The sequence below is a fragment of the Silene latifolia genome, chromosome 6, assembly GCF_048544455.1.
Source record: "Silene latifolia isolate original U9 population chromosome 6, ASM4854445v1, whole genome shotgun sequence".
NCBI lineage: Eukaryota > Viridiplantae > Streptophyta > Magnoliopsida > Caryophyllales > Caryophyllaceae > Silene > Silene latifolia.
This window is the reverse complement of record NC_133531.1, coordinates 6,443,307-6,464,367: the sequence shown is the minus strand read 5'-3', so window position 1 is coordinate 6,464,367 and position 21,061 is coordinate 6,443,307. Positions and strand designations below refer to the sequence as shown.

The window sequence follows — 21,061 nt, the reverse complement described above, 5'->3', positions numbered from 1 at the left end:
TGTAAGAGAGGACATAAAGGGAGCCAATGCATGAGGAAATTGTTCTTCACAAGGAACAATAGGTATGCAAGGCTAGGGTTGCCTTTAATCATTGTGTTTTCCCACTAATTATAAACAACATATAATTAGCTTAAGTCCCTCTATTTTTCGGCCCATTTGGTAATATGGAATCCATATTATTTTTGTCAATTGTCTATATGTTACATGTCATATGTCACATATATATTTGTTATGTATTTTTAACATATTAAAAATCAACGTATTAATAAAAATACGTCACATACAAAAATCGACTTAGTAATTTCATAATTACTTGTGCCAAAAATTTTACCAATTATAAATTACAACATATTGTATTTATAACAATTCATTCAAATTTAATTGTTACATTAAACAATTTATTTCATCCGAGTAATTATACAATTTAATTACTCAGACCGTATCTTATTTAATCACATTTCAATATGATACGTAAATTTTACTTCCAAAATCGTCCGTCAATTTTCAAGTAATTTAATTAACTCGTAACATTATACGATTAATTAAATAATCAATTAAGAGGGTTGCCCTTTAGGTATGACCTAGGGGGTCAACTGATCACCACCGTCACACGACAGTAATGTCAAACTCTAGTAAGCCAATCATTACCGATATATGTTGACCATTGACAAGAATAACAAAATTACTTCCCAATTGTATTCATTTTAATGAGACTTAAACATGTGATCATCATGATCAACATCATGATCGCATTATTGTCGGAGGACACATATTCCAACAATCTCCCACTTGTCCTCGACAAGTGTGCGTCACCAATTCTCTTGTCCTATTACTATCTCCCACTCAATGCAAGGTGTCTTTCAGGTCGTACTTGCAAGTGATCATATCGAGAGTGGTTTCCTCGATCTGGAGAATAACTGATTGACCGGATTTATCCACTCTGGATGCCATCCGAGCGTGGCCACGCATTTCCAGTTCATTACTCCTCGAGTGGCCCTGAGATATTGTTATAACCCTGACTAGGGGTGGACAATTCCTATCGCACTCATTCCCTTCGACTAGCCACAGCCATCATAACCCAAAATATGCCCATTTGACCCCATTTACGAAGGTCGTAGTAACACAAATCAAAGTTAATCTGAAACTGTGCCATCTTAGGCGAATAGTCTTTAGTCAAAAGAATCGACTCATTTGAATACTATAGCAGCTCTCGCCACGACCAGGCTATATAAATTTGCCAGAACTCTATAAGCGGTCATAAGGCCCGACAAAATGTTCCTAACAATCCGCCTATGTGATCGACTAGTCATCACACATGACTCTATGGCACTTGAACTTGCCATCAATCGCATCACACTCTAGTCACTTCGAGACGTCACCTCATATAAGTAACTATGGGCATAAACAATGTTAATCCATGTTCACTTTAACGGGGTTCAATTGTCTCCACAACCCGTTTGGATATAACAATGTACCAAGTGAGTTAATAATAACTCAAACGACAAATGTCGACATCACACTCGGGTAGTCAATATCATATTACAACCTTGTGATGTTTATCATAAGTGTAAACACTTATCGATTGCAATAGAAGTTTAACATCCCATGTGTCCACGTGTTCAAACTTCTTACACTTGCAATTTCCTTCACATTCATGTTCTCATACCATGAATTTTACCAAGCATACATCAAGGTTCTCGACCTTGGTTTTGGTTCTTTAACTTGAAAGAACTTTCTTATCGATCATCTCATAATGAACGAATTTGTGATGAATAATACAACTTGTACCGATCAAGTATTCCATCCACACATAATGCACTAGGTATATGTTTTGTAGAATCTTGTAACAATTGACAAGATTATTAGCTTAGTACTTCTCACAAGTCCTAGCTTTATTAGGAAAGATTGTTTTGAATAACCTCTTATTTAACCAAGTATCTTTCCAAAACTCCTCATTTCTCTTTCTGGGCTTGAAAGATTTGGGATTCTCATAAATCCTCATATGTGCTCGGATTTTCTACAATATGTGCAAACTCTTGACACACAATAGAACATCCGTCAATCACTGAAATCGCTCATCGGATTCTACTCGAGAATTCATGACGCTTCTATTATGGCTCACCAAGTCAATCATCATGCTCTTATGCATATGATTCATAATTGGACATGTACATGATTATTCTAATGGCGGAAACATTAGTTACTAATAATCATGAGATCAACCGTTCATAGGTTCAATGAACTACCATGACTGCTAATGGTAATCCCATTTTCATTCATACGAATAACCTACGCGTATGTTGATGTGATGTGTATCTCTTAATACTAATCCAACATCCCATGATGTAATTGGATTCATCATTGTCCATTTTCATCCAGAATTGAAAACTCAAAAGCTTCTTTAGGAAAGAAGATTGTTCCGGGTATAATTCCAGAGCAGTGATTAGTTACCACCCGTGGCTTGTAGAATAATGTCTTGAGCTGAATCCTTCTTGCTCCTATCGTCCCACTCGGCCTCTCCTGCAACAATGAACGAACTGAGGGCTTGGCTGTGTGCCAAGCGTACTCACTCCGACGCCCAAGTCAGTAAACTTAAAGGATTAAGCTGTGTTACTTGGCTAGATGCGTATTGTAGAGAGATAAGGGGGATATTACCAGATGAATAGTGTATTTAGGTTATAATTGTGAGATCCTTTCCTCAATGAAGGTTGAGGAGTATTTATAGACTTTCACCTTTTGTCACGTAGTGGCCAAGTGGCCAAGTGGCTAGCAGGTGGAAAGACTGATCTACCCCTCGGCCGAGGGACCTATGGCAGGCCGGCGGACAATGTTGACTCGCCGCCGAGGGGTCTTGGATATGAGTACGCGGATGTGTGTCCCTACGCAGGTTGTCACGCCGAGACCCAGTGGCGGCCGATGGGATGCATCGGCTAGGCTATCTAAGTCGTTGACTTGCTGTGGATATCTTTGACCTTGCTCAGTGTGTTGACTTGGTCAGCGGTGCAGAATATGCCCCATCAAAGATATTAGCTCGTCATTCTTTAATGAGTAATGAGTTTTATACATTCAAGGATGATAGCTCCCACTAAATTCTATGTCTTCACATGAGAATTTCCTAACTCCCACTCAATTCTACATATTTCGAGATGACTTCTTAATCGAAATTTGTCAAGAATATAAATATAAATTGCTTTGCCAAGTTACTAGGATAAAACCATATATGTTCCCATCATATCCTTTCAAAAATGCCTATTTTGAAGTGGTCTCATCTCAACCTTACGGAAAGAGATTTTAAATCTCTAACACACTCATGTCATAATGATGTGTAGTAATGTCATTATTCAAATACAAATAATATTTAGAATAGGTCCTTCGGAATATCCTTTCGGAAGGAGGTTTAACCATTTCATAGCGAGGTTAAACAATGACATTTGCGTGGTTAAAACGTTGGCTATTGAAGATATCGTAATATCAATCTTTGCAACTTAATCTTGATCATAACTAGTATGTTACCTAGGTTCATTTAGGCTCTTAAGCAAAACTCATGATTGAAACTATTGGTCAAATGATTCATAACCTTAGTCAAAAGCTTGTTAAGACTTTACATTAGTCATTTTTCTTCCAAAACTTCTTTTGGTCTCCTCGTGTAGTTATCTTGAGAATAAACTCTTATGATTACTACACTTGGTCTCCTTAGTTATATTGAACTAACTCGAGACCATAGATCTCATCTATTCGGTATACTATGTAAATAGATATACCTTTATTCAATCTTTATTTACACAAGTACACAATTATCTTGCCTTGTGTGTTGTGTCCTCATTTTTCTCCCACTCTATCTTTAGAATGAATACACTAAGCATTCAAAGATAGCATATGAGACACAAAGTAATGATGTTGAAGTATAAGGAGAACTACCTCATAGGTTGACTAATTGTTATTGATCTCATATGTGTACTTGGTGGTTGACATACCTTTAAGAGAGTTCATAGACTCAAAGTCACTTTATAAATGATCATACACAAGCCTTAAACATGTGGACATATAATGAAACCCGTCATTATAATTGTCTATTAGATCACTTTTAGTGAATGATCTTATGTTTCAAAACGCAAGCATTTAAAGATGAAATTTTAGAACATAAAGGATAAATGATAAAACGTGTGACTTGGGTTGCAAACCAAGTCACTATCATCCAAAATACAAACCATTATCCAAAATACCTTTCCATGTCGAACACGGAAACTTAAAGTTCTAAAAATTCAAAACATGACTTAAAATAAGACAATGAAAAACAAAGCTCCATAAAAGCTATCCTTAGCTTCTTCATGGTTTCTTATGCTTGCTTTTCTTTTCCTTTGTCTTTGCTTGGTGGCGGCCCTATTTACAATAAAAAGGGAAGATACATTATCACAACTTTGCATCATAATACCATAGTTGAATTTGAAACATAAAAGAAGGTTAGTCATTTACCTACTGGAGTGATCTTTCCAGCTTTGATATCACCAAGGTACTTGGAACAATTCCTTTTCCAATGTCCCATGCCATTACAATAATGGCATTTGTCAAGAGGACCCTTCTTGACTTTGGAGGTGCTAGCTTCACAAGACTTAGCTTTGGTGAATGTGGGAGCTTGTTTCTTGCCCTTTCTCCCATTCTTCTTGAACTTCCCCTTACTCTTTGTGCTTATGTTAAACACATCCTTGGGAGGGTTCACATTTAACCCCATGTCCCTCTCGGCTTGCACAAGTAACTTGTGCAACTCCTCAAGAGACACATCCTTGTCTTGCATGTTGAAATTCACCCGGAATTGCACATATGCCTTGACCTTAGACAAGGAGTGTAGAATCCTATCTACGATGAGTTCTTTGGGGATTTCAACCTTTTGAATCTTCAAGGTCTCGACAAGCTCCATGAGTTTGAGCACCTGAGGGCTAACCTTTTGGCCCTCTTTGAAGTCGAGATCAAAGAATGCCGCGGCCGCCTCATATTGGACGATCCGCGGAGTTTGTGAAAACATGGTCACAAGTTTGGAGTAAATCTCATTAGCATTGCCCATTTTGAAGGCTCTCCTTTGGAGCTCCGCCTCCATCGCAAATATTAATACATTTTTCATTGCGGCGGACTCCTTTTGGTAAGCCTCATAGGCTTCCCTAGTGGCCGCGGTGGACCTAGTGGAGGGTTCGGGTGGAGAGGCCTCGGTAAGGTAACGAAGCTTGTCGTCACCTTCGGCGGCTAATTTGAGTTGGGCATCCCACTCGGAGAAATTTGACCCATTCTTTTCAAGTTTACATCGATCCATAAAGGATCGGAGCCATGATGAAGTAGCGAGTGGTGTAGCATTAGGAGTTGGTGTTGGCATTTGTTATGAATAAGAAGTGGTCTACAAAACAAAAATAAGGAGTAAAACAAATGTCGTTTTAATTATACTCGTAAAAATGTATGATTTAAACAAGTTATAAGCATTTTTCTAGTGACCTCTACCCAACTAGATAAATGATTCCAAGACCCAAATTCATATCGATTTAGGCACGGTAGGGCCGATTCATCCTTTATCAACATAACTCGGTGGATTAACGTTTAATCGATTCTACTTTTAGAACTCTTGGTCGATAATATTACATTAACATTTATCTTTAGCCCAAAACACATTCGACAAGGGCACGGTAGGGCCGATACATCCCTTATCAAAAAACTTTTGTTGAGTTCAATCCAAATTTCGAATAAATGTGTCCATGATCCAAATCCATATCAACTTGGGCACGGTAGGGCCGATACATCCCTTATCAACATGAATTCGGTGGATTTAACATTCATCACCCACTTCCCCTACGTAACAAGGTTTGTACCCCGGTAGGGCCGAGTGCACTCCCTCGCGAAATAGGTTTTCATGGTTTCTACTATTTGGTAAGGCTATATCTCAATTAATTGTTTTAGCGAGAGGTCATGTCAATTTATTATCTATCACGTTTTAAGTGAACTAAAGCGGTGAACTACGATAATTCTAATTGACACGGTCGATAAACTCGATAAAAAGACAATGCATGTTTAGTTATGGCGATTTAGCGATGCATGTGACATAAAATAAAATGCAAGCATAAAGATAAATAAATCCTAGTATGGCCTTTCCTAAAAATAGAAAAACTATTAATCTATTACATATTCGGAAACCAACTCCATTGGTCCCTTGAACTTCGGTTGTGGCACGCATCTCGAGGTAACACCGTCTTTATGTATCGTCATTCTTGAAGAAATCCGTCTTTGGGAACTCCGAATGAATAAAATTACATAATAAATTACATAATTTCCTATTATACATTTGTAACTAAAATAAAATAAATCTATTAAATATTACAAAACGGTGATACGAGATCACAATAAAATTACAACCGAATCGATATTCCCATACATTTCGGGAAATACCAATTAAAATCTAAGGCCATACTAAGTAAAATTACATAATTCAAAATTACATAAATTAAAATTATGACAATCATAAGAAAATGCAGCATTATAATATGTATAAACATGCTCAATTTTTATGCTAAATCGCCTTTTAATTAGCCAATATCGTATATTACTCGGTTTTTACGGATTTGCGTGATTTCAACATTTTATAATCACAAAAATACATAAACTCATATTTATGCATAAGTTAATTACCCTAACCTCTTAGGACTCAAAATATAGTCTTCACTAATAATTTGACCATAATTAACCTTTATTTATAAAATTGTTCATAAATGGACCAAAAATTACAAAAATAAGCCATTAAACTTCAAATAAATCCAAAAATTTCAAATAAATTCAAAATTTGAAATTTAAATTCATGAACATTCTGGAAAAATTCCATGACACTCATAATGTTCAAAATCTTAGGTTAAAAAATTCGAAATTTTTCCGGAAAAACAATGTTGCGGTTTATCGATATTTAATAAAATAATCATAAAAACATGGAAAAAAAAAAATATTTTCATTAAGTTTTCAATTTTAGATCTGAAAAATATAATAAAATGCAACATTAGACGTTTTTCCTTAGTCATAGGTTATGTTTTATTAATTTTCAACTAATAATGTCACTATTTATGCCATTTTTCTTCAAAAATTCATAAATCATGCTAAAAGACTTCTTTATAGCCAATTATTTTACACACATCTTGTAAAATTGCATGTGACAACATATAAATTTTCTATGACCAGATTCGAAATTTAACTCATATTAACCTATTTTTCTCTTAAATTCATATTTAATAATGAAAAATTCATTTTTCGAGCATAACAAGTGTAAAAATTATGAAAAATTACAGGTTATCTCAAAATAATATATGTGATAACATATCCAAAGATCAACTTAAAATTCGAAGTATAGCTAATTTTCGACCAAAAATGACATTTTTACTCATAAAATCACATTTAAATGTCATTATTATTATATATGAACAATAAAAATCCGAAAAATTAACCCAAAAATCCTAAAACACTTTAGGACCAGAAATATTAACATGCATGTAATTATTTCGTGATATATCATAATAACACAAATTTTACAAGTTTTATTTTGTTATTCATATAACTCGGAAAAACTTTTAACCAATTTGCATGCAAACAACCGTGGCTCATGATACCGATTGAAGGAAATGTAGAATCATATACAATATAACATACTCATATATGTCAAAACTAATTTGTCATAAAATTAAAACGGATCTTATGCATGCAAACAATAATATAAATAGAGGAGAAATCATGTCCTTACATATTGAATTTCGGTTATTTGGGCACAAAAGAGATCACCTTTCTCTTTTGTTCTTGAGCTTATTCCAATGGAAGAATGAAGATCTAAGTGTAAGATCTCTCCCTATGCTTAATACCCAAGGCTTCTCTTAATTAAATCAATATTATAAATACTAGTTATAATATTAATTATAGTAGAAAATTGAACCAAAAATATTTATAAACACTTAAGTATTTTCGGTTTTGATGAGAGATAAAGAGAGGATTTTATTTCTCTAGAAAACTTATATTTTGGATGAGTTGAATGAATGAATATTATCTAAAACATTTTAGAGTATTATTAGGTAAAATTATAAGAAAAACAATGATGAATTGTTCTTCTCCAAAACCGTGTAAGAGAGGACATAAAGGGAGCCAATGCATGAGGAAATTGTTCTTCACAAGGAACAATAGGTATGCAAGGCTAGGGTTGCCTTTAATCATTGTGTTTTCCCACTAATTATAAACAACATATAATTAGCTTAAGTCCCTCTATTTTTCGGCCCATTTGGTAATATGGAATCCATATTATTTTTGTCAATTGTCTATATGTTACATGTCATATGTCACATATATATTTGTTATGTATTTTTAACATATTAAAAATCAACGTATTAATAAAAATACGTCACATACAAAAATCGACTTAGTAATTTCATAATTACTTGTGCCAAAAATTTTACCAATTATAAATTACAACATATTGTATTTATAACAATTCATTCAAATTTAATTGTTACATTAAACAATTTATTTCATCCGAGTAATTATACAATTTAATTACTCAGACCGTATCTTATTTAATCACATTTCAATATGATACGTAAATTTTACTTCCAAAATCGTCCGTCAATTTTCAAGTAATTTAATTAACTCGTAACATTATACGATTAATTAAATAATCAATTAAGAGGGTTGCCCTTTAGGTATGACCTAGGGGGTCAACTGATCACCACCGTCACACGACAGTAATGTCAAACTCTAGTAAGCCAATCATTACCGATATATGTTGACCAGTTGACAGTAACAAAATTACTTCCCAATTGTATTCATTTTAATGAGACTTAAACATGTGATCATCATGATCAACAGTCGTGATCGCATTATTGTCGGAGGACACATATTCCAACACATCTAATATCAAATCAATTTCTAGTACATCCCAATTCCGTTCCCTCGTACCATAGAGTTAGTCTTTATTTGGGATTGGAGTTAATAATTATGTCTTGAGTGACAAAATGAAACTACGAAACATGGTCATAATTGATTGAGTTGATCGACCAGCGGCATGCGAATGGAAGATCAATTTCAGTTTGTTAAAACCATACATTTGATAGTCTGCTTACAAAAGATGTTACGCGAGCATCTAAGTAACTCTAAGTCACAACGACAAAATAAAAGATAATTAACCACGTTAGATCGCAATCCTCAATCACTGATTAACTTAACTATAAATTTTCCTTTAAACTTATTTTGTTATTTTATCCATCACTAACCATGGTTACAATCTTAACAAGTTAACACCCACATTAACCTAACCATAGTTAGTGCACGAGAAATTTGCTTTGTGATTTAGATAGATAGAGAAAGAGAATTAGAGAAAGAGAGAGAAACAAAACAAGTGCAATTTGCATTGCCTTCCTCCACTTCTTTATTTCTCTCTTTCACTACTACTCCCCCTCTTATTATTATTATTTTTTCTTTTCCATTCTCCTCAAAAATCACAAGCAAAATTAATTGAAAAAAAATATATAAACCCTTCTTATAAATTTATAAATATAATTATAATTTGTTCATGCATTTGAACTGTCTTTTTCCATTGCAAAAGTTATCATCTTTCTTGTGTTTTTACAACAGTCAACAAATTTGTAAGTTGCCATTTATTTAGTTTAAATTAAAGTATTTGTTTTTTTGCATTTTTGTGAATATATTAGATCTGAATTTAAGTGGGTAGTTGTTAGAATTTGGATTAAATGATCAAATGTGCATGTTTTTGTCATTTAGATTATGTTAAGATTGTGTTTTTTGTGTGAAAGATTTGATTTTTATTAGTTGGTTTATATCAATTTGATTTGATATATAATAAAGCCTTATTCCCAACTCCCAACTCCCAACATGGTTCGGGGTCGGCTGACATGAATCATCATCTGAATCCGTCTAGGTTTGAATCTGCCAATACGGTCAAAGATAAATAAACAAAGTAAAAAATACTGAAAAAAAATTGAAGTGTGTTGTGAAATGGGAGGTATAGGAGTAGGTATGAATGAGGAGGATAAGGCTATGATCGCCTCGGTATTGGGTACTAAAGCCTTTGATTACTTGTCAACAAATCCACATACAGCTGCAACTTCAATGGTGAATGCTGAATATAGTGAAAACATTCAGAATAAGTTGGTAGATCTTGTTGAAAAGGCGAATAGCGCGAATTTTAGCTGGAATTACGGGTTTTTCTGGCAGGTTTCGAGGTCTAGGACTGGGGATTTGGTGTTGACTTGGGGGGATGGGTATTGTAGAGAACCAAAGGAAGGGGAAGAATCGGAAGCAACTCGGTTTTTGAAGTATAGGGTTGAGGATGATAGTCAACAGAAGATTAGAAAGCGGGTTCTTCAGAAATTGAATGCTTTGTTTGGTGGTTCTGATGATGATAATTTGGCTCTTAGTTTGGATAGGGTTACTGATATGGAGATGTTCTTTTTGTTGTCTATGTATTTTACGTTTCCTCGTGGTGAAGGCGGTCCTGGGAGGTGTTTTGCTTCAGGGAAGCATGTTTGGGAGGGGGATTTGATGGGGTCTGGGTCGGATTATTGCGTTCGAGCGTTTCTTGCTAAGTCTGCTGGGATTCAGACTGTTGTATTGATTCCGACTGAGTTTGGAGTTGTGGAATTAGGGTCTGTGAGACCTGTGCCTGAGAATCCCGGCTTTTTGAGAGCGTTAAACTTTGGTAATGCATCTACGCCTCAGTCTATTCGAACTAAACCTCCTCAAGTTTTGTCCCTTTTAACGCCAAAGATTGAGGAAGGTACTCCCGCTCCTGCTCCTGATCCTGATCCGTTTGCAAGTCTGAGATTTATTAATGATGGAAATGTAGTCCCGAAGATATTCGGACAGAATTTAAATACAACAATCCGACCCCAGTTCAGGGAGAAACTTGCTATTAGAAAGATGGAAGATAGAAGTTGGGATGCTCATGCGAATGGAAACAAGCTTTCGTTTACAAATCAAATTCAAAGAAATGGCGTCCAAAGTCCTAGTTGGGCAAACATTCCCGGCATTAAGCATGCAACTACGACCGAGGTTTATAGCCCTCAAAATTATAGCTCTCAGAACTCAAGACTGCAAGATTTTGTGAATGGTATTCGAGGCGAGTATCAAAACAATTCTCATCAGAAAAAGCCAGCTCGGATGCAGATTGATTTTACAGGAGCAACATCTAGGGCTGGTAGTACTGATTCTGAACATTCCGATGTTGGGCCATCTGGCCCGTCTGATGATGCCAAGTCCCGCAAAAGAGGACGCAAGCCCGCAAATGGACGAGATGGCCCGCTTAACCATGTTGAAGCAGAAAGACAGCGAAGAGAGAAGCTTAATCAACGGTTTTATGCATTACGAGCAGTTGTCCCGAACATTACCAAGATGGACAAAGCATCTTTGCTTGGAGATGCTATCTCGTATATTACAGAGTTGCAGAAGAAACTCGGTGACTTGGAAACACAACAGGAGGGCAGCACCAGCACCAGCACCGCAAATGCAGATGGACAGGGACAATCACAACCTTCGGTTTCTGACATTGAAGTTCAGGCAATCGATGACGAGGTCGTTGTGAAAGTGCGTGTTCCCCTTAATCGACACCCAGTTGCTCGAGTTATACAGATGTTTCAGGATGAGGAGATTGAAGTTATCGACTCAAAACTTGCATCAGGTACTGATACTGTATTTCATACATTCGTTGTCAAGTCTCAGAGTTCGGAACAATTGACCAAGGAGAAATTCTTGGCTGCGTTTTCCAATGATTCCAAGCCGTTGCAAACCCTTTCACCAACCGGGGGTTAGAAGACTAGTAGCTCTTGATTAGTAGGTGTAATTGTTAGATAGTAAAGGACGTAAAGAAGAAACCCATTTTACGACTTCTTCAGATATTTTGATTTTGCAGCAAGGAAGAGTTAAAATGAAATATAGAGGTAGAATAATAGTCAAATTTACGACAGTCATAGTCGATAAATCGTTCTATCTTGTTCATATTTATACATTACTTTTGCCATAAGCGCGTATTATTTCACAAGTTGGAAGGAATTGGTTGGTTGAACTATTCATTATTACTCGAAAGTTCAGTTTTGTTCCTGGCTACTATCGGTTGTGTTTATTACTTTATTTCCTTTGCCTTTGTGGTTCCTTTGCTAGATTGTGACATGTTCGGAAACAGGAGCTTCATCGGTGGCATTGATGTTGATTTTGCGTGTTACTCGTACTTCCCATTTATAACGACTCCTATGTGAAACCGTTATATGCCTACAACCATGTCATAATCCCGTTCATTGAGATATGTTGCATGAAATTAATCTGTTGTATGCATACTACGGTCTTATTTGAATTTTTATCTTCCAAGTATGTTGCATGTTAAAACAGGAATTTCAAGGTCTTTTATTGTTCAGAGATCTGCTGCATATTTTCGGCTTATTCTTGTTCAAGTTCCGGCATAGTAATTCTGCGCTGAACATTGCATAAATGCCTTCTGCAAGAGTTACTGTAATCCTAGAAGGTTATACCCCTACTGGTTAGAAGTTAAAATCTCAGCAAGAAACCACTTCCAAATTTCACAATAGCAGCGTAAGCACGCGTGGTGAATGTCAGCATTTAAGACGCTAGTATAATACTCCCCCGACTCAACAAATTCTTTACATTTGCATTTTTAGAATGTTTCATCAGATTCTTTACGTTCCCATTTTGGGGAAAATTTAAACAACTCAATTAAGAGTACTAAACTAACCTTGGGTGGCTTATCTAGTATACGTGATTTGCAGGCTATCACGTACACCCGAGGGTTTACCCAGTGCATACCGAAGGTAGCGGCTGCGGGTTCTCTCGTCACCAAAAAAAAAAAAAAAAAATCATATAAAGTAACTTTGGAGTTGCCAGTTATTCCAATCAAAGCTGGTCAATAAAATAGTTATGAATTTTACAAAAACTCTTGAGCCAATATATGCTTACAACCTTCACATTTCATGGGATATCCCTCAGAGACTCGGTCCCTGATGTGGTTCGTGATATTCCTTATGACCTTAACCATAAGAATTTATACGACCATTACAGCAAATACAACATTTTCACAAAGGGCCACCAGCCATATGGTTTCAGTATGGTGAACACGAATCGGATCCTCAGTGCTTCAAACCGACAGCAGCACATCTTGATGGAAAGCAAGGTCTCCTTTAAGTTTGCCAAATCCAAAGCAGCCGAGAATTGGTTAGCTTGATAAATATACCTTGAAAATAAGTTTGATCCTTTCCTGTCGGTCTCCTGCTGATCTGGAAGACGGTTTCAAGCATGGTATTAATTGCCTCCCGATTATATAATGTTTTTGAAGGTTACCATGACTGTATTTTAAACATTAAAGCAGCATCTGCTGCATTTCAAGCCGATGTTACTCTGACTCTATTTTTCCTCACATACTCAGTATCAACACCGTGAGACAAATGTTAAAATTACACCTGGAAATCGGATATTAGAGTATGATACGCGACCAATATTGGGCCTCATTGACCAATTTTGAGATCCAATATGTAGCATCATGGTCTCAAGGCCTTCAACTGTGGGGTTTACGACAAAGCTTCTGACGGTGAGTGCATTTGTGGAGTTTGCGACAAAGCTTCTGACGGTGAGTGCATTTGGGACATTTCTCTTGTTAAGGAGAATGGTGATCATGGTTAATTGGACACCATTTCTCTTGGTACAACTAAGATATGGACAGTAAGAAACAATGATCTGCAAATCATAAAAAAAATAGCCCCAAGTCGTGTCTCTAAACTCTCGGTATAGTTTCGCAAACTATAATCTACTTAAAATGCAAAAATTAAACCTTGGTGGTGGAAATGGTAAAGTAAGATACCTAAGAATTACTTTGCCCTGCAGCTACATCGTTGACTCCCTCAGCAACGACATTATCTGATATAACACTGTCCGTTTCAACCGTGTTATCTTTGCAGCCAGAATTCCGAAACCAGCATTGCTCGGGAAAATGACCCTTTTTCTTACAAATGTTGCAAAACCTAACCCTTTCACGATCAATTTCAGGATATGCCGTGTGCATTCCGGGCCTCTTCATTGGAATCCTCTCGGGCCCAAGTTTTTTAGCAGGTGGAAACACAGGCGATGCAAGCCTTGGACGGAGACCCTCGTTTTTATTTCCGTTTTGACGATACTCCTCTTCGTCTTTTAGCTCATTCATCAGCATCCAAACAGGTAAATAGTCTTCCTTCATCAATTCAACGCTAAATGGTTTCCAAGAAGGGGGAAGCTTGGAAATGATAACGTTGACATGTAACTTCTCCTCAACGTACATACCCGAAGCAATAAGGGAGTCTGCAATATGATGCAACTCCTGAACTTGCTCAAAAACTGATTTTTCTTCAACTATTTGGAATTCAATGTACTTCTTAACCAAAGATACCTTTGCTCCATACTCTTCATATAGATAAGTTACCTTGAGTTCTTCCCAAAGATCTCGAGCCGAGCCTCTTTTTTTTGAGTAATGACTGTACAAATTGTCGCACAATGTATTTATTATGTTTTGACGACATATATGGTCGTCATCACGCCATTTTTCTATTGCTGATAATGTCTCGGACAGTTCCCAATCGGCTATTTCCGCAGCACTTGGGCATGGATCCGAAAGTACATACCTGACTTTCAAATGGGTCAAGTATGACTCCATATGATCTACCCATTGCTGATAATTTTTACCATCAAAACGAACTAAATCAATAGGTACAAGTCTATGGGAAGTAGAAGGCACCCTTGATCCATTGCCCACTTGTTTTCCTCCATCCATAAACCCAGGTCTATGACGTGTGCCAATTTTTAGCATGGGTTCTGCTGTAGCCTGTCGAAAACCATTTGAGTGGGGTACATTTTCAGATATATCAGCATCAGCTTGTCTCTTTTCATCTCGACGCCTACATATGGAATCTAAGTCACACGTTCTCTCAGGCAACTATGTACTGAAAAGACCAATAAACTGCCTAAAGTATATGAAGTACATACGCTAATCGTCACAGTAGCTTTTCTGTGAGACAAAGCAGATAATACCCACCTTAGCCTTGATTCAACCTTTGTTATGGCTTCTTCAATGTCAGGAATGCTCTTACGAAAAATTGACCATTGATCAGCAGACAAACCAATCCCTGCGGGGATCAAATGCAGAAATCATTACACAAAGGGAAAAAGACACGAAGAACTGGGATATTTTCACTAATATTAGCCCAGAAGACTGGAATAGCAACGAAGGTATGATGCAACAATAAAATTAAATCCTACAAATTGTTGACAAGTAATGTATCTTATTCCCTCCGTCCCGGTCATTTGTTGTCCTATTCCATTTTTGGGTGTCTCAGTCAATTGTTGTCCTTTCTATTTTAGGATTGTATTTGATGAGCAATTTGATCATTCACACTCAATTTGGTTCACTTGTCATCTAATAATTGGCCCCCTTCCATTTTCTTGGTCTTTGTGCCAAAACCAAAGGACAACAATTGACCGGGATAGAGGGAGTATCTTTCTGGCTAAACCCAATTTAGTTTGAAACATGTACATTCACCACTTGGATTTTTTTCCCATTTCATCCATATGAGATGGTACACGTGAATCCGGAAAAAAAAAAAGAAAGAGAGAAAAAGAAGCTAAGCAAGAAAACGCTGGACTAAAAGAGCGAAAAACATGCAACCAAGGGAAAAATTGCCTTTTAGTAATGTAGTACCCACCATGATACAATACAAGGCAGGAGTTACATTCGTGATTTGATGTTTTATCTGTTTACAGAGTTACATACTTGCAAGCTGGTGAACGTGGAACCGCTAAAAGAACAAGGAAACCGATGAACATAGAATGCATAAGGATCGCTCAGGAGTTACAGGTTCACTGTGATTACTTCTATGTTCTGATATAGCTATACGCTATCGTTAGACTTATGAGCAAGAAAAATTCAGCAGTTCTAAACATCACAGTAAAATTAAAATTTGCAGTCAAAAAAAATAAATAAAAATCTAAGCATGTAGTTACATTTAGGTGTAAGGATCTGCTTCCCATCCTTGAAGAACGATTCTCCAATTGAGACAACAGTTTTCCCTCCCGAAGTTCGAACAGACACGTCTCTCTTTTGTGACAGCTACAAACATCGAATATTACTGAAGTGAGACAATGCAGGTATACAAACACACATCAACTAATTCTGTAAGAAGTAAGATAACGGTAACGAAATTATTCCTGCATTTACTCTACTTCTTCAATATAACAAAGCAAAAAAGAGCCACTTTTCGATTAATTTTCATACTTCTAAAAAAAGCAGCAATCTTTCAGCATTACAGATCATATACTCCGTAATTTTAACATGAAATACTACTTTCAACTGCAATTCAGTAGCTGGCAACACTACAATCCTATCGGTCCTAATCATTTGTTTACATTTGATTAAAATACACATTAACTAATTCTGTAACAGGTATGTTAACGAAATTATTCCTGCATTTACTCTACTTCTTCAATATAACAAAACAAAAAAGAGACAACTTTTCGATTAAATGTTCAAACTTCCGAAAAAAGCAGCAATCTTTCAGCATTGCATAATGCAGATCATATGTAGTTAACATTAAAAGCCTTCAACAGCAATATTCACTAGCTGCTGCCTGCAAACACTGTCTAATTACTCACTCCGTCTCATTCATTTCTTTACTTTTATTCTTTACAAGAGTTATTTTAATCAAAGGTACACAAATGACTGGGACGGAGGGAGTACAAATTTATAAATTCCAACCGCAATCTTCAAAGTTCAAACCCTATCTCATTCCTCCCTCCGTTACAAATTCTCAATCATTTGTTTACCTTCGATTAAAATACCCTTCCCAAAGAAAATAAACAAATGCAATCATAAATTATCCGGCTTTAGTCAAAATAATTGGGACGAAAACTATTTAAAACAAAGGTAAACAAATAATCGGGACAGGGCAGGCAAAAAGTAAATAAGGCGAGAGAGTAATAAAAAAAATAATAAACAAATGATTGGGACGGAGGGAGTAAAATAAAGGCGTCACCTTACAAATGACTCGACACGAATCCGCAATAACGGGTTTAACATCGATTTCTTCTTCTGGCGGGACTAAAGCGGTATCGGTAGCGACGGCGGGGTCGTGTTGGAGTAAAAAAGACTCGATAATTTGACGGATGAGGATCTTATGCGGAAGGTCGGAGAGGTCAAGGTTAAGTTTATCGGCGGCTAAATTGCGGACATGTTGTTCGGTGACGGAGTCGAGGTCGGAGGAGTTTAGGATGTCTATGACAGTGTTGCGGATTTGAGAGGAATTGTTGGAGTTCAATTCCATTGTGTTTTGTGTGTTTGGAAAAATGGGAGAGATTGTTTTATGGGGTTTGGGAGTGAGAGAGGAGGAAATAGGAAGGGTTTGGGGGGAAATTTGGGAGGGAGAAATGAAAAAAGTGGAAAAAAGAAGGTCCTACCGAGAATTGAACTCGGGCTACTGGATTCAGAGTCCAGTGTCCTAACCGCTAGACCATAGGACCTTTGCACGTTTTCTTTGCCAACTCTTAGTTTATAATTGGAACTTCATGGGGTATTCCCTAAACCAAAAAAGCATAGAAAAATATCTAACTCTTACATTCTCTATGATAAAAAAGCAATTTTATTGTATTATAGAATAAATTGTTAAGGAGCAAGCTCATGTCATACATCAGTGATATAAAGATGAAAGAATATAAGATAAATATCCACCAAATATTCAGGGTTTCTACTTGAAAGGTCTAACATTATTATGGGCTGTGGAAACTAACGTAACAAAGGCTCAATGAGAAGTATCAACGTTTCGGCACTTGGGCATAACAAATTGTAACAAAGTGTAAGGTACACAACTTGGGCCTTGGCCTTAATTATATAATAATGTACAAATGGCGGAGCTTGAAAAGGGGAATAAATAGCATTTGCAAGTCACAAACGCGTGGGCTCGATCTGGCAATCTATTTTGTAGATCTTGGTATTAGTAAATATTATTAGAAGATTGTATATATCTTTATATTTATCATGTATTTCCTTAGTTAGGATATTAACTTATTTAGAGATATTCTCTCCATGTAATTAGGTAACCTCTTGTACAATGTACCTATTTAATCATCTATGATATGCAACCCTAATCAGGGATTCATACACTTTCATGGTATCAGTAACCAGGTCTCATCCTTTGTGATTTCGCCACGGCAACACAAAGCGTCGCCTCTCAAATCCGGACTAGCCTCACGCCAAGATGCCCGGAGAAGAGAAATCTGAAAACCAAAAGTCCTCCCTTCACCCCGTACAATCTTCTAATAATATTTAGGGTTATTTAACAACAATACTCCGAACTATAGGTGGTATTCTTATATTACTCTCAACTTCAATTAATCTCACAATAAAACGATCTATTAACCTTATCTTCTCATAATACACCCGATAACCCACTACCTGCTAGTCAGGTCATCTCTTAAAAAAAATATCTAAAACAAGGATTAACATAATGACCTCGATTAACAATCCCACCCCATTACTTCACCAAAAAAATAAAAAACAATCCCACCCCATTACTTAATTTTCTTCACCAAAATCACTTACCCAGAATCAGTGAACCACTCAACCACCGCCACCACCATCTACCTTTCACTCACCACCACCACCATCGTTACCAAAATCAAACATCATCGCCCCCCCCCCCCATATGACCCCCAATATACCATCAAAATCCTCGGATCAAAACATCATTCCGTTTCATCCTCTTTCTTCTCTATCACCGAGTTCACCACTGTGTACGACGACGCGAGCAGCCCTTCCACATGTTGCGGCGGCTCTACTGCTTCCTTCTCCATCGAATTAGACGACGTCGTAGTTGAAGGTGTTGGAGGTCTTGTTGAAGGTTCTTGATCGTTGTCCATTGATGATGGAGAAAATGAAGAATCCAATGCAAATATGATAAGATTAATATCTTATCTTCACAAAATCCCCAGAAATAATAATCTGGAATTCACGAGCGCGAAATCCTAAGAGAAATCAATAATTATCGCCGGAGATCGATTAGATGATCAAGCATTTCTAGTCGGCATTGTTTGAGTGATTCGTGAACAAATTTGTAACTGAAGGAAGTAAGTTTGCCAAAAATTAGATTGATTCTAATTTTTTCCCCCTTTTCGGAAATCAAACATCACTGAAGTCTGAAGGGGATTATTATTATTATTATTATTATTATTAATGCCACGTCAGCAACACGTCACCTATTACCTGATATAACAGGTCAAAATTTAGGCGATTCTATTTTGAGAAGAGGGTATACAAAGTTGAGTTTATTTTAAGTTAAAACATTGTTCATATTATTTTGAGAAGATGGGTAATAGTATGGAGTATTCATATGAATTAACCCTAATATTTACTAATACTTGGGTCCATGGATAAAATGTTGGTGAGATCTTAGCTTGGGTCCATGGATAATATATTGGTGAAACATTGAGTCAAGACTGTAAGGTGGCAAGGAGCCTTGAGCAAGCCTAGTCCAAGGCAAAATGGATCAAAGGCGCCATAGGTTTATTTTGTGGGATGTTACAAACACGTTTGTGTATTAGAATTGTTGATCAGGTGGAGTCTTATCAAGTTCGGTGTCACAGGTAATTTAATAGTTTATTTTCAAGTTTGATGTCAAATATCATTGTGTTCTAGGATTTTTGCTTAAGTGCGGACCAAATTTAGGGGTATATTGGAGGGAGAGGAAGTTTGATATGCATATGTAGTACGTACGGGGTTGTAAACGAGCCGATCTGAGCTTGAGCACGGGTGGGCTCGGGCTCGAGCCCGGTTTGACCGAGCACAAGCTGAGCTTTGACCGAGCCGATTATGAGGGATCAACGAGCTGGCTTAGATCATTTACAGCTCCAAGCACGTACAATCCCAAGTAGAGACACATGGACATGCATGCAAGACCAGAAAAGCATGTGAGAGCACTCACATAACCAGGCGGTGAAATGTGATGCACACATGGCTAGGTAGTAATTAAGGTGTGTCGGTTAAGGGGTGATTATCATGACTTGGTGATGTTTGGAGTGCCTAGAAATTGGCTTGGGTTGCACAATAAGAGGAGTTTCGATTTCTCCATGAAGGTTAATGTCCGAGTTAAGATGATGGTCCTTGATTTGAGGGGAGGATTGTTAGGGTGCAAACTTATGTCCTACAGGTGAAAAAATGAAAAATCATCTTTATAAGTGTCCACGAAATATAATAGTACGAGTTATTTTGGGAAGGAGACACCAGTGTAGGAGAGGCCAAATAAGAAGTATCAATCTTTATTTTTATTGCCAAAACTAACCTTTGGTTGATGTTGAAGAGCTTTGATGAAGTATATGGTGTCAGTTATTTTATTTTATTTATATTTATATAGATTTTTTAAAATTCGTACATGAGTGTAGACCGTGCCATTAAGAAGAAGAGATCATCCACTTCACAAATTTAAGGACGTTTTATCCTAAAATCAATTGATAACAGAGAATAACTCCTTAATTTATAAAATAGATTATTCTCTTAATTTTCTTCAACGTAAAAGACCTTTATATATGTGAAATTTTCACAATTTTCCGTGTCAGTTTCAGTAGAAATAATGTTGAGAGAAGTTTGAGGGGAATTCAACAAAAAGATGTACAAGGACTGAAGGAAGTTAGGTGATCGAGATGTTTTCCTAAATGCATCGCACCAAACAACATATACATGAAACCCTTCAAGATAATCACAAATACTACTCCCTCCAATTTCATTTATTGTTCCCTTTTTTTTTTGGAATAAGAAATAAAAGAATTAATTTGGACCACACAATACACATGACCCCACATCAAATTGATTTTGGACCACACAAAATTGTCAAAAAAAGGAAAGAGGGAACAATAAGGAAAATGGATGAAAAGGGAAAGAAGAACAATAAATGAAATTGGAGGGAGTAGTATATAATAACTTGTATAAGAGCATTGTACAACTATAATCAATTTAACTGAGTTTATATGTATTTTT

General features: G+C 36.5%; 2 protein-coding genes and 1 non-coding gene across 3 annotated transcripts; 1 reads left to right on the top strand and 2 right to left on the bottom strand.

Annotated features, from left to right (window-relative positions):
- The first annotated feature begins 9,360 nt into the window (after window positions 1-9,360).
- On the top strand, window positions 9,361-12,077 carry LOC141586168 (transcription factor MTB1-like). Its single transcript, XM_074407305.1, has one exon. The coding sequence runs from the start codon at window positions 10,012-10,014 to the stop codon at window positions 11,821-11,823; it is 1,812 nt and encodes a 603-aa protein (XP_074263406.1). The 5' UTR covers window positions 9,361-10,011; the 3' UTR covers window positions 11,824-12,077.
- Window positions 12,078-12,909: 832 nt separating this feature from the next.
- LOC141586169 (uncharacterized) lies at window positions 12,910-17,447 on the bottom strand. The gene is made up of 5 exons (XM_074407306.1): window positions 17,073-17,447; window positions 16,045-16,150; window positions 15,080-15,170; window positions 13,877-14,942; window positions 12,910-13,295 (listed from the first exon to the last, which is right to left on the bottom strand). The coding sequence occupies exons 1-4, from the start codon at window positions 17,358-17,360 to the stop codon at window positions 13,877-13,879; spliced, it is 1,551 nt and encodes a 516-aa protein (XP_074263407.1). The 5' UTR covers window positions 17,361-17,447; the 3' UTR covers window positions 12,910-13,295.
- A 37-nt stretch (window positions 17,448-17,484) lies between these two features.
- TRNAQ-CUG (transfer RNA glutamine (anticodon CUG)) lies at window positions 17,485-17,556 on the bottom strand. The gene has a single exon. It is a non-coding gene; the product is annotated as a tRNA-Gln (tRNA).
- Between the last annotated feature and the right edge of the window lie 3,505 nt (window positions 17,557-21,061).